This window comes from Sabethes cyaneus, chromosome 1 (genome assembly GCF_943734655.1).
Source record: "Sabethes cyaneus chromosome 1, idSabCyanKW18_F2, whole genome shotgun sequence".
NCBI classification, from domain to species: domain Eukaryota; kingdom Metazoa; phylum Arthropoda; class Insecta; order Diptera; family Culicidae; genus Sabethes; species Sabethes cyaneus.
Window position 1 is genome coordinate 42,191,656 of NC_071353.1, and position 14,166 is coordinate 42,205,821.

Consider the following 14,166-nt stretch of genomic DNA (forward strand, 5'->3'; position numbering starts at 1 on the left):
CGTTGGTGATTATGGATTAATGAGGAGGAAGAAGAGTGACAGAACTTGGCTCGTTATAATTGTGTACTTGGTGAATATATAATAAGATGACTTGAACTTATCTTGTTTTCTCCTTCCTTTGTTTGTTTCCTCATCTTGTTCGTCCCTCTCTTACTTTGTGGTTATTCACGGCACCACGTCGTCCTCATCCATCGCTGCCAACAGTCGCCTGTGGCTGATCTCCCGCCGCCCCTCACGACAACATTGTTGCCGTGAGAAGAAGCGATAGAGATCAGGCAGAGAAAGAAAAGAAGAAATTTTTAATCAACATGCCGATTGCAATTTTCGGGTTAGTAATATCACAAGAATTCTATGTCTGTCCATCACCTATGCTACTACCGACTAACTACTCGCTAGGACGGACGCTACTCATCTATCCAATTACCCATGTCATCGCGATTGACCCAGCGCTGTTCAACAACCTATGCTCATATAAAGCCACAGCCGCTTCTTTATCTACCATAAAGATACCATACCATACCATACCATATTGCAGTATAGTAGCTGTTGGCGTAAATTTTCGAATATTCGAATATTTTATGCAGAATATTATTCAAGAGCAATATTATCGCTCAGAACTATCGAAAAACTACTTGAACTTCCGAAAAATAGAGCAGATGCGATATAATGGGGACTGGTAATCGCTCGTATTATTCCCGGTGGCATTGATTGCCTATTTGTAGTGGTAGTCAACCGATTTGGATGCTCTTCAGACCCTGGTCAATTGAAATGATTCTGTAACTAAGAAAGGATGAGGTAGATCAAGTAGAACTTCACTTGGAGATATGTATATATGCCGTGTTAAGTCTTAAGTGCAAGCTGTCACTGAAGCAAGACTTAATAAGATGTTAACGACGTTGATAATTCTGTGAGGATGGTATTGAATCGAAAAAAATCCTCATACCATGGCCATATATTATGTACTATGACCATATTTTAGGAAGTGGGAATGATGGTATATTGAGGACAGCCCTTCGCTATCGCTTGAATCAGCCAGAGAATCGAATACCTGTTTTTACTTGAAGAGCTATACTCTAAAAAGATTTAGTTAGAAATGGAATTCCAGTTGAAGTCTGCCAGGATTGGGCAATGGACAGAACAAAATATATATCGAGAGCAGTATACGTGAGTCTCATATTGAGCGATTCAAGATTGCTCTCCTTTTTTTTTTTTTTACGAGTTGGGAAATCTGCTGAGCGCCTTAGAAGATACGGTACTATCAGACACCTGAGAAGATACCTCAGGGAGTGGGGTTTAGGTATCCCGACCCCCCTAATGGGGCGTGAGGATCCCGACCCACTAAAACCCTACTCGAGTCTCCAGCCTCAATCCCCCCTGGCACCACCTTATCCGTATTACTTCAGGGAGGGGCTATTGTGCTTAATGCACTCGCTTAGATAACTACTGGACTATGGTAGTTAGGCTGTTTATTCGCCGTTGATCGGCTCTCCAGTGGTTTTGTAGCTCGAGTACAATCTGGGTAGCAGCCGCATTGACCGCTCCCCAGATGTCCGAGCTGGAACACATCTTTTGGACTAAGTTATCCGGGGTAGTGTCCTATCCGCTCACTGCCATCATGCTGCTTCTCGCGCCCGCGAAACGAGGGCATATGAAGAAAGCATGTTCTGCCGTTTCCTCAACATCCACGCATTCGGGACACGCGGGGGACTCCGCATGCCCAAACTTATGCAGATACTGTCTGAAGCAACCATGCCCTGACAGAATCTGTGTCAGGTGGAAGTTGACTTCGCCGTGGCGCCTGTTGATCCACCCAGATAGTTCCGGGATAAGTCGGTGTGTCCACCGACCTTTTGTGGAATTAGACCATGCCCGCTGCCATGTGGTCATCGAGGCCGATCTTGTGGTACTCCGTATGCCTCTAGTTCCTCGTTGGTTGAAGCACTCTACGTCTTCGCTGATGATAATGCCAATAGGCATCATACCTGCTAGGACGCAGATTGCGTCATGTGAAACTGTGCGATACGCACTCGCCACTCTCAAGCACATGAGACGATAGGTGCTTTCCAGCTTGGCTAGATAGCTTTTGGTACGTAACGCCGATGACCACACCGGTCCGCCATACCTAAGTATAGACTGGACCACGTTGGCTAATAGCCTTCGTTTGCTGCCATATACCGCAGAGCTATTAGACATCATACGAGACAATGCCGAAATAGCTGTGGAAGCCTTCTTGCAGGCATAGTCGACGTGGCTCCCGAACTTGAGCTTGTCGTCGACCATGACTCCCAGAAGTTTTAAGGACCGCGTTGACGAAATAGTGCAGTCCCCGACGCTGATCTTTGCTTGCTGTACCGACTTGCGGTTGTTCACCACGATAACCTCCGTTTTATGATGCGCTAGCTCCAGTTTCCTGGATCGCATCCAATCTTCAACAATGCTCATAGAGTGGGCAGCCGTCAACTCAACCTCTCTGATAGATTCACCATAGACTTCCAGGGTGATGTCATCCGCAAAGCCGACAATCACCACCCCTACCGGGAACTTTAGCTTCAACACCTCGTCATACATGACGTTCCACAACACCGGGCCCAGTATGGAACCTTGCGGAACCCCTGCGGTGATTGGAACGCACTTCTGACCCTCCTCCGTGTTGTAGCATAGCACACGATTCTGGAAATAATTTTCCAGGATCCTGTACAGCGACACCGGCACTTGGACGTTCCGAAGCGAGTTGGCTATGGAGTCCCAGCTAGCGCTATTAAACGCATTTCTCACGTCGAGCGTGACAACTGCGCAATAACGAATACCTGTCCTCTTGGGCTGGATTGCCACCTCGGCTGTCTTAGTAACAGACAAGATGGCATCCACCGTAGATTTGCCTTTTCGAAAGCCGAATTGGTTCCTTGACAGACCGTTTGTACCCTCAGTGTACTGTACGAGTCTGTTAAGGATAACCCTTTCCAGCACCTTGCCGGCAGTATCGAGCAGACAGATCGGCCTATATGACGAGGGGATACCCGGAGGTTTTCCCGGCTTCGGCAATAGGACCAGATTCTGTCGTTTCGATCTGTCCGGGAAGTTGCCAGCTTCCAGGCATCTACTCATTACTGCCCCGAATAATTCGGGAGCCTCCAGAATAGCCGCTTTAAGGGCCATATTCGGGATTCCGTCTGGTCCCGGTGCCTTGCTCACCTTTAGGGATTTAACGATCTCAATGAGTTCCTCGTTCGTAACCGTTACTTCCTCCCCGACCTCTAAACCACCGTCGCCCACGTTACTTTGGATGTTCGGCCCGGAGACCATCCTACGCTATGGTCTGAGATACTGGAACGTCGGCCGTGGGACGACTCAGCGGCCTGAGGCCAGGGCCTTGGCTCGTGGCGCGGAAAGAGGCCCTCAATGATCCGCTCCAGCATCTCTGGCGATCTCTCTGCGGGTGCCATCCCGCCCTTGGCCTTTGCCATTACGATCCTGTAGGCATCACCCCACGGGTTCGCATTGGCACTGGCACATAACCTTTCAAAGCAGGCTCGCTTGCTAGCTATTATCCCACGCTTAAGCGCTGCGCGTGCAGCAACTAGTGCTACTCGACATTCTGCTCTGCCCTCGTCCGAACGAGCTCTTTGCGTAATTCTCCTTGCACGAAAGCAGGCTCCGCGGAGTTCCGCAATTTCTTCTGTCCACCAGTAAACCGGTGACCTACCATACCTAGGTCGGCTTTTCCTAGGCATGGTGGCGTCACACGCTCGCGACAGCACCTCAACCAAATGATCAGCGTTCGGATCGGGCATATCGCGATCACCGCACTCTCTTCGGATCGCTTCCACAAATACTTTAGGATCGAAGTATGATGTCTTCCACCCACGGGTGGTTGGAGTGTTGGCTCTACCCGCCGCCTGCCTCCTCGTTATCTGACCAACACCATAGCGGACCGCCTGATGGTCACTGTGAGTGTAGCCATTGTCTACCCTCCAGTCTCCTATCAGACCAGGGCTGCCGAATGTCACGTCGATAATAGACTCTGCACCATTCCTGCTGAAGGTACTTGTGGTGCCGACGTTGGCCAGGTCTACGTTGAGCTTTGCCAGAGCCTCAAGCAGAATCCGACCCCTATGGTTCGTGCGACGACTTCCCCACTCAACCGCCCAAGCGTTAAAGTCGCCCGCCACAACCACCGGCCTTAGACCAGTCAGCGCAACTGATACTTGGTCTACCATCCGCGTAAACTGCTCGATCGACCAAATCGGCGGAGCATAACAGCTGCAGTAGAACACTCCACCCACTTTGGCAACCGCAAATCCCTCGTCTGCAGTTGACACAACCTCTTGAACCGGGAACCTGCTTGTCGTCCATATAGCCGCCAACCCGGACCTATCCGAGACCCAGTTACCGTTTCCGGCAGGGATGCGGTATGGGTCCGAGATGATGGCAATGTCCGTCAACGACTCAGTAACTGCTTGGTATAACAGCTGCTGGGCCGCATGGCAGTGGTTCAAGTTTAGTTGCGTTACCTGCACTACGCCCGTGTTTTAGTCGCAGGCGCGCCTGCCGGGCACTTTGAGCCTCCTGTTGTGTGCTTAGCGTCCCGTTGGCCTGTACATATCAGGCACTTGGGCGGCGCCGAACAGTCCCTCGCTATATGGCCCGCACCGCCACATCTTCTACACAGGTGGCTTCTGTCAGGCCCCTTACAGCTCCAGGACTTGTGCCCTCGCTCAAAGCACCGGAAGCAAGCCTCCGGCTGCTGGAACACGCTCAGTGGGCACACGGACCATCCCACCTTCAGCTTGGCCGCCTTCAGGGCTGTATTCCCGTCTACCAGTGGAAGTCTTATTGTAGCTACCTGGGTTCCCGCCGGTCCCTTGCGCAGACGAACTGCTTCGGTAGTCACCACCACGTTACATTGCTCCTTGAGAGCTCGTGTCAGTTCGACCGCTTCAGTGATCTCGTCCTGGTTTTTAAGCTGGAGAGTCAGCTCAGGCGTCAGTGCGCGGATCTGTGTGCCATCACCAAGGACCTTTTCTGCCAGCGCTTTGTAGGCAGAACCCTTCTCAGTGGCATCCTTTTTGAGCTCAAGGATCATGTCGCCGGTGCGGGAGTCACATCCGCGCCAAGACCCTTCAGCTGCTCCACCCCTCTCATGGCCTTCAAAACTTCTGCATAGCTCAGCCCCTCAGTTTTGAGGATAAGGGCATCGCCTTTGCTCCTCTTTTTTCTGGCCACTTTCGGTGGAGTTCGATCCTCCTCTTTCTTCCTGGCCTTCTTCTTTTTCACTGTTTCCCACTGATTGTCGGGAGCTAACTGCGTCTTATTACCCTCGGAGGGTTTCACAGTTTGCTTGCGATCCTCAGCGATCAAGCGCTTCTTCGGGCCCGTGGGGGTTTGTTCCCCTGGGGACTGCCTTGCACGTTTAGTCGATATCTTGTCACTGGACTGCTCCGTAGTCACAAGGGCTACGGTGTGGTCAGTCGTTGACAGGCAGGCATCCGTTTGTACAGACCTCGATACAAACGCCTTTCCTATCACTTTTACTTTTTTTTGATTTTGATTATTCATATAGAATCCCACGAGTTGAGGGGAAAGAAGAGTCCGCCGCATCAGAGCCCCTCATGATGCGGTAAGGGCTGATTACTGTGGAGGGCGCTCTGGTACTCCACAGGCTCCGTTTGAGGCTGGGTATTTATAGAACCCCCCCTCCCACCATTCATCCCTCGGCACGGGTCGCATGACACCTTGGATTAGGGGTTTATCCATTCTTGTTTTTACTTTTAGCCATGGATAACAGCTATTCAACCATCCTCCTTTAGGGGCTTTGGACCCTCTGCTCAGGTTCTCAGTATTTTCAGGTTTATCGAACATGCTTCTACCGAGATCCGTCATTTGCAGGCGGAGTTAGATTGCTCTCCTTGTCTCTTACCGTTCGTATCCAGCTTTTTACGAGCCATAATGGCGGATGTGTTAGTAATATTTGAACAGCATTTCTGACATTTCCCTAATACATCGCACGTTTTCTTTCCGTATATTCCTTTAGTTTTACCGTGAACGCGCGGAAAGAAAACGTGCGATGTATTAGGGAAATGTCAAAAATGCTATTCAAATATCACGAACACGTCCGCCATTATGGCTCGTAAAAAGCTGGATTACAAATTCTCGCTACACATCCAAAGCAATTTCAGTTACACTGAAACAAATGATTTAGTTTCATTAGATTTATTTTACGTTAATTCTTCTAACTTACGTTCCCTACACATTCTACATGCGGAATTAAGTTTAGGATTGTGCCGAAGTGCGCGACAAACCACCTACCCATGGGAGGGCAAATTTTCTAAGAATATTCTCTAGAAATCAATCGAAGGTTTTTGCTCACCGAGCAATATTTTTTATTTGATGGACAAAAACAAACCGAATGAGAGTTAGACCAAACCTCGTGTTTTTAGTCTTGACCTTGAAGTGCGGTCAAGCATTATATTAATATTTTTTAAAACGGTGCTTCTACAATTGATGAAGGGACGGTTAGACGGGGAAAGTTAGATTACCCAAGTAACCACGAAGCTTTATATCAATTCAATTGTAATGCTTTATAGTGCGCTACAAAACATAGCATATAATGTATTATTTTCTTACATGTACAATAAATGCAGTAATAAAATGGAAAAGGGCCCCACTCGAGCCCCACTATTGTCAAATTAAAGCTGCATTATAATAGCAATTGCTAAAGCACCATTAAGGCATATATTAAACATCGCTTCGCCTGCATTATCGACATATCGTTATTTTTAGCTAGTTTGCGAAAAAAATATAAAAACATCAATTCGGCCAGCGCGTCAAAAGACAAAAATAAATATATTTTCAAATTTATTTTTTAAAGCCGCAGATTCTAGCTGCTTCTCAGGCTATGCGTTACTCGATTGAATTGTTTTGTTTTACATTTCAAATGTTACCCTTCATGAGACTCGAACCTGGGTGCGTATATCCCTGCATCGTTCATTTGCTGGCGCCTTTGATATCTCAACCACAGCTGTTATAGATGAGTGGGGTTGTAATTAGTCGTACTTAAACCATCGTTCGTAGTTCGTTTTAGAATTCAATTGGATGAAAAGAGATAGCGGCTGCTAGGTGAAACAGAGCATGAGTAGTGGCCGTAAATAAGCAAAAACGAAGTCCGGTATAAGCATTTTATTAACACTTACGGTACGTTTTAAAGATTTGTTCAAAAGCTTGTAAGCCACATATTGTAACATTATATACGCAAATAGTGGTTTTAATAATGCTAATTTACGGTAATGCTTAAACGCATTAGCGATGTTTACATAAGTGTTATAACCATGCGAAATGCTGATATGCCGCTGTCTGGTATAAGCGATGCCGAGCTACAGCCAATATGGGGTTATGCGTTAATGCTTGCGGTTACTTGGGTAGACACGTTACCGTCAGCGCTAGCCAACAGAACAATCTATATGAAGCAACCGCATATGATCACCTCGCAATCGCATCGCTTCTCATCACGTTGCTTCGCTTCGCCTGTGAGTCAATAGGATCACATCTATACTGAAGCGAATCATTGCCGAATGTTGGGCGCTTATTTGTAAAAGAAAACAAATCGCTGAATAGAAAGACAATGCAGAAGAGGGATAAAATCACCCCATCGACATCTCTATATCGAGCTGCAGTGAACGTCAGCGACAGCATGTCCTGGGCTCAAAATTTGACAGCGGGCCCAAATCAAGCTGCTGGCAGTCGAGTGAAACGAAGTGATGAAATGCTATCTCATTTTCGCACACACGAGATGTTGGCGGCGAAAACATGGTTGCCTGCCGATGGGGTGGATAAAATAAAAATCACTTGTTTCGTTCCCTATACACACAAGTTCGTCTCCGATGAGACAAGCGAGTGTACATGTAAAAGGTTAGCACGGTGCGAATGATACGCACAGCGATTTTTGGTTCACAGGAGAAATCAGCAGCCTTGCCCACTAGCCGCCATTACGCGCGAAAAACTGAATACCCGAGGGGCAAGACACTGTCGAAAATATATTACTTTTCCCAATGGAAATATTTTTCCAACCTTAATATATTGACCTTTCCCACCCATAATATAACCGAAAGCCCTATAAAGTTACATTTATTTATACATTTATAGGGTTTTAATAGAGCCTAATATATTAATATTATGATAATATTATGAAGTGTCTTGCCCCTCGTGAATACCCGCCCAAGTAACCAAGAGTATAATGGTGTCCAACGAGGGTTAAACAGCTTTATGTATATTAATCTATAGCTTGCTAATAGCAGCTTCACTTTTTAGTAATTAACCGAACTTGCAAGCTGTCTTGAGTTCGCTGCATAGAATGCTAAGCAGCTGCGAAATAAACTGTCAAAAACTGAAAAAAAACTAAAATTTAGCAGCACTTCTATGTTCCATTTTTATACTTCTACCAAGGGGTCGGTCACTCGGCACAGCCGTTTTTATGTTAGGCGACTTGAAACGAATCGAACTGTGCCGATGCTGTACCGAAAGTGCCGAACTGCAAGATTAGTTAAATTCGTTAAAATCTGATAGATCTGGCAACCGTGCGAGATGATTTTGACAACTGGCAGTGCTCCCATTTCATATGTAAAATTCAACCGGAGGTGTGTAAAGCCCTATAAATGTTTTTTTTATAAGGCTTCAGAGGTGTGCCGTTTGATATCTCTGCAGTGCCGGGGCACTATGTGCTGAGTGTCCGACCCCTTGACTTCTACCTAACTTCTACATTCGTTGCATTTGCTTGCTTGTTGGGTTTGAACCCAAGTGTTCCGCGTTTTCGTTTCCGCATTTAGTTCCACGTATACTTGATATACACTACTAATCAGCAAGAAAGTTCCACGGAACTGAATTTGAACTAATTGTGAACTTTCAAGTTCGCGTGTCAAGTAATATTGTGCTTCCCGAGAAAATATTTCGTTTTTCAGCTTTATATAGTTGTGCGCAAAGGTAAATCATGTATTATTGACAGAGTAAGCACGTGTAAGTTTTCTTACATAACATTTGTTTTGTTCAATTACGTACAGACTTACAAACAACACAGTTACAATGTCTTACGTTAACCGAAAATGATAAAATTTAAATGCTGATTGCGTTTGTAAAAAATTGGTCCATGTTTGAACGGACAAACACGAAGCAAGCTACCCTAGCATTCAGCTGATGAGCGAGAGAGAAACATTGTTGCTTTTCTCATCACTCTTGCGTTGACAGTTTCTTACGAGATTTCGTGTGAGTGTAAAAGAGATACTTTGACTGCGAGCAACCAGAACAAAGCTGCGCGCAACTGTTAGGCGCACAACTTAACCTACGAAAGAAAAATTTTAGATAATAATCGCAATATTCGAACTTCTGGTTGCTTGGGCGAGGTCCACTGTTAGGAAAATAGGGTCAACTAGTGGTAGATATACCCTATTTCTAGATTCATCGCACGCTCTCAATAAACATCGACGGAAGAAGGTATCCCCACATTTGCTATCTCTGTTGCACATGGAAGATGCCGATGGCGAAACCAGCCTAAAAACTTACACACTCGTAACTGTTGAGTACAAACAGCACAGCAGTAAAACGGACGAAGGTGAAGTGATTCAATTTGAGACAGGAAAACTAACGGGAGCTAGTAAATCTCGTAAATTTCAACTTTATCGACAAAGCAGTAAGTAGGAAAACCTTTTCAAACGACAATTTAGCATATTTGCAGTCGATTTCCGCTAAAGGTCTCGTCGTTCTTGTATTGCTTGAAGCAATATGCGGCGAAACATTGATCATGTGCTTTACATCTTTCCGACCCGGTTGGGGGCGTTGGAAGGGATGATTTTCCCGAATGATTTGCTTCCTTGCGAAAGTGACAGAAGTCCAAGAATACTGCTATATAATAGTTTGTTACACAGTTTTCCGGTAATAGAAAAATTTCCAGATTATTAATGGCCAAAAACCTACTGATTGAGCGACACGCCTATACTGATTTCGATATAACTCGCATGGCTTTTCTGAGTACTCGGGCGGATAAATAAGTGACATTTTAACCAATATAATAGCAGAATAATTGGTTTTTGTTTCTTGAGTTCATTCAATCGAATACTGTGCTCTAAGGGGGTCTTTAGCTTAACACCGAAAAGTATCTTTATAACCAGGCGATTAATTAATGTAATTGTTATTTTTATGTCTCATCGTAAATTTTACGAATGAAAGCTTTCAGTTTTTTATTTAGCTATAGTTTCCATGGTATCACAGTAATAAGTTAGGTATTTTGATTCGAATAATTTTTGATTTATTCAGTTGCTAATAGGCTAAATAGGCTTAAATGTTGGTTAGGAAATTATTTATACAAGAATTGAGTTGACACTTGAAATAAGAAGAGTTATTACGAAGAATATATTTTAGTCGTGCTGTAAACTATAGATAGTAAATAGTTTAAATAACAGTGTACTAATTATTTTTTCTATTAGGGTAGATGATTTTCATTTGGCAACTCTGTAGCGGATTTCGAATTTTTGCTATGGAAACTACTAATAACATATACCTCACATGTTCTTTGCTCAGGTTTTATTTTTTTTTGACTAGTGTTCAAAATTCAATTACCAAAACTCTACGAAATTACTGAATCTGTACTGTGAACATTATCTACAAAGACTTGGTTAATCAAATGAAATAGATTGTTATTTTTGATTTCCTATCACTAGCAAGCTAAAGGCCATGGAACAAGTGCTGCAAAATTCCCTGATCAACGCTGCAGTTCAGTTGGAGAAACAGCTGGACGGGGAGCTGGCTCGCTTGGATAGTCTCGGTGGCGAGGATCTGGAAAAACTGCGCGAGCAGCGAATTCAGGAAATGAAGAAACAAGCTGCTCAGCGACAAGAATGGAAAAATAATGTAAGTAGATTCTTCCATCGGTACCTATATCTCAGGATGCAAAGATCATTTATAGCTGTCATCTTTTTCCCCAGGGTCATGGAGAATACAGCGAACTCGCAGACGAGAAGGAATTTTTTGAGGTGAGTAAAAAGTCTGCAAATATCGTGTGCCACTTCTATCGCGACTCAACGCCACGGTGCCGCATCGTGGATATGCACCTGAAGATACTCGCCACTAAGCATATCGAAGCCAAGTTTTGTAAGGTGAATGCCGAAAAATGCCCATTCTTGACACAACGTCTGCGGATCAAGGTGATTCCAAGTATAGCACTGATTAAAGACAGCAAAACCAAGGATTACATTGTTGGTTTCACCGATCTCGGTAATTGTGACGATTTCAGCACCGACATGCTTGAATGGCGAATCGCACAGTCTGGCGCAATAAATTATAGTGTAAGTTTGATTTCGCAGAAATTATGCGTTTGTACTATAACAAAACGTTATGCTTTCAGGGTGACCTCTTAACACCTCCTGATGACCAGAAAAAGAAAAAGACTTCAACATATGCTGCTAAAAAAACTATCCGCGGCGGCTACGATTCGGATGATTCAGACATTGACTTCGACGATTGAGCCATTTAAATTATTATCATTGTGTTTCATTACAGTAACTGGTCCTCAAATTGACATCCCTAACAACAATTCGTACAGAAAAGATAGACCATGCAAACAAAAAGCTTTTTACAAAAGGTGTTCCGAAACGCTTTTGCAGCGGAACTGTAGTATAGAGCGTATTTAGTAAAGCTTTCGAACCTCTTTAGTCAACACATTCGCACAGGCAATCGAAGACTTTCGGAATGTGCCGTATATTCTGGAGTCTGGTCATGTTATCATCGGCTAAAACCCATTTTTAATCTAGTGTCAATAACATTGAATGCTTTCTAACTCTATGCCGATCTTTGTTTCTGTTACAATGGATATTGAATGCATTCGATCTAGTGAGTAGGAATGTCTATGATTTGATTTTGAATTTTACCTCAGTTTATAATGTCCTATGATAGTCCTATTCAAAAATTGATGGAAACTTTAATGCTCCTAAATTAAAACAAGTTTTTGTTATCGTCGAGCCGAAAAAATCAAAAATAACGAATAAAAATCTTCGACGCACTTCAATTGCTGCAACTAATGTAGTTTTAAACTAATAAATAACAGTACTAGTGATAGTTTACTTACAATCATGACCGTTTTTGGCGATGATTTCTGCTGATTGCTATGTATATCCAGACCCGTTAATCTGTCAACAGAAATGAAACTTTTTGAACCCATAAAGGCAGAAACCTTTGCTAAGCATCCTCGCGACCCAATGTTTAGTGTCGCGTAACAAAATAGAATTAAGATACCTATCTATATTATTTTGCTACTGATTTGACGAATTTGAATTTGCAAAATGCAACTTATAGAATCGCAAATAAACTAAGTTTTCTATTTACCGGCATGTGTTTTTTCTTTCTTAGCACTGCACTAGATTTATAGATTGATTATTATAGTAATGTTAAGGAGATACAAAAGTACGTGGTTAACTGTTGGCTGCGTGAGATACAAAAGAGATAAAACTGGTATTATCAACGAAGTGTTTCGAGTAAAGAAGATCTACAATGTCCATAGAAGTGGAGTCGAAAAAACTTGCTATATCGCTCTCGCTAGATATGATTATAAGAATTTTTAAAGTGTGATTTTGGCTCTTTGGAGTACTCGCCCAAAATGAACAGTTAATTATTAAAGCAAATGCATCGCAGCACAGGTGTTTGCTATCCTCTCTGTCATCATAGTATGTGAAACCGGTCAAATGACGAAACTTCAGGAAATTATTTGTTGAATCTGTAATCAACATGTTATCTCAAACAGCGCTAACAGTGATGTGCACGTTTCGCGGCTATGAAAATACATGGCACATACTTTCTTACCGTCTGTCAGTACAGTACTTATATCGCTACGTATTAGTAATCGGTATAGGCAGAGTAGATCTGCCAATACCTACGTAGCAGGTGACAGTTTATAATTGTACGTAACGTACAGTGATATTTTTTCGAAGTGTCTATTACTCAATCATCATACGCATCGTATCAAATCAAGTTGATTGAATTGTATAACTCAGCTAGTGCTTTGGTATAATGTCGATCAACATTTAAGTTAATAAAATGGTAGGATAAAATCTGATATTTGCTGAAATTGGAAGATTCCTAAACTGTTTTTCTCGTAAACATATTCACAGATATGGTAACTTGAATCGAAAACCAGCGTTTGACAAGCACTTGGAGAACCAGCTGAAAATTCTGTGATAAGGTGAAGTGGTCTTCCTGGCAGCTAAAATGTGGTGGTTCATAGTTCTGCTTTATGTGGCATTAGATTTGAACTATTTCATTCGAACTCTCTGTACAGTCGTTGCCATTGCACTGTCCAAGAGAAATTTAAAGCTCACAGAAACAATAACTACTTATGGTGAGTACTTGTGTAACTTACTCTTATTAGGTACTGAAAAATACTTATGGACTGTCAATATCGCCAGGAATATGTACCACCCAGGACGTCGACATATTCCTTAATCACATGAATAACGCTCGTTTCCTGCGGGAGCTAGACTTTGCTCGCTACCAATGGTACGGCCGATGCCGGTTCTGGACTAAATTCAATGCGGCTGGCGGTTCAGTGGTACAAGGAGCAACGATGATTCGTTATCGCCAAATGATTTCACTGTTGCAGCCTTTTCGGGTGGAAACGCGCCTTGTGTGGTGGGACGAAAAGAGTATCTATTTTGAGCACAAATTTATCACGCTGCTGGACGGCTTCATTCGTGCGGTTGGCTTTTCGCGTCAAGTTGCGAAGAAAGTAAACCTGGTCGCTTTCATCGGTCAATTCGAGGAATGCCTGAGCAGGCCACCACAGCCGGACGAAATACGTCACTGGTTAGCAGCAAATGAGGTGTCTAGTCAACAATTACGCAAAGAAGATAACAATAAAAAACAAATTTAAAAACACTTAAAAGGTTGACCTATATATTTTAAGGAGCTTAAGAACGTATGTAGAGTGAAACGTGTAGAAACCCCTGAATGTTGACTACGGTGCAATATGGTGATGAAGATCAGGTTCAAACGTTCAATGTATTGGTAAAGGTGATCGTTCATCACACGTGCACCCGGCTAGGTGAGAGAATAAACTCGGCGGTGGAAAGACCGGACAAGCAGCAAGCGTTTTTGAAGGTATACCTACAAAATCAAACTGCAAGCTTCAGTCGC

The 14,166-nt window shown here is 43.7% G+C and overlaps 2 protein-coding genes across 2 annotated transcripts; both read left to right on the plus strand.

Moving 5' to 3' along the window:
* Positions 1 to 9,591: 9,591 nt before the first annotated feature.
* LOC128743637 (thioredoxin domain-containing protein 9) lies at positions 9,592 to 12,334 on the plus strand. Its single transcript, XM_053840255.1, has 4 exons — positions 9,592 to 9,676; positions 10,704 to 10,893; positions 10,968 to 11,327; positions 11,387 to 12,334. Exons 2-4 carry the CDS (start codon positions 10,717 to 10,719, stop codon positions 11,504 to 11,506), a joined length of 657 nt encoding a protein of 218 aa, XP_053696230.1. The 5' UTR covers positions 9,592 to 9,676; positions 10,704 to 10,716; the 3' UTR covers positions 11,507 to 12,334.
* A 544-nt stretch (positions 12,335 to 12,878) lies between these two features.
* Positions 12,879 to 13,918, plus strand: LOC128732714 (protein THEM6-like). The gene is made up of 3 exons (XM_053826033.1): positions 12,879 to 13,074; positions 13,146 to 13,372; positions 13,440 to 13,918. Exons 2-3 carry the CDS (start codon positions 13,243 to 13,245, stop codon positions 13,901 to 13,903), a joined length of 594 nt encoding a protein of 197 aa, XP_053682008.1. The 5' UTR covers positions 12,879 to 13,074; positions 13,146 to 13,242; the 3' UTR covers positions 13,904 to 13,918.
* The last annotated feature ends 248 nt before the right edge of the window (positions 13,919 to 14,166 follow it).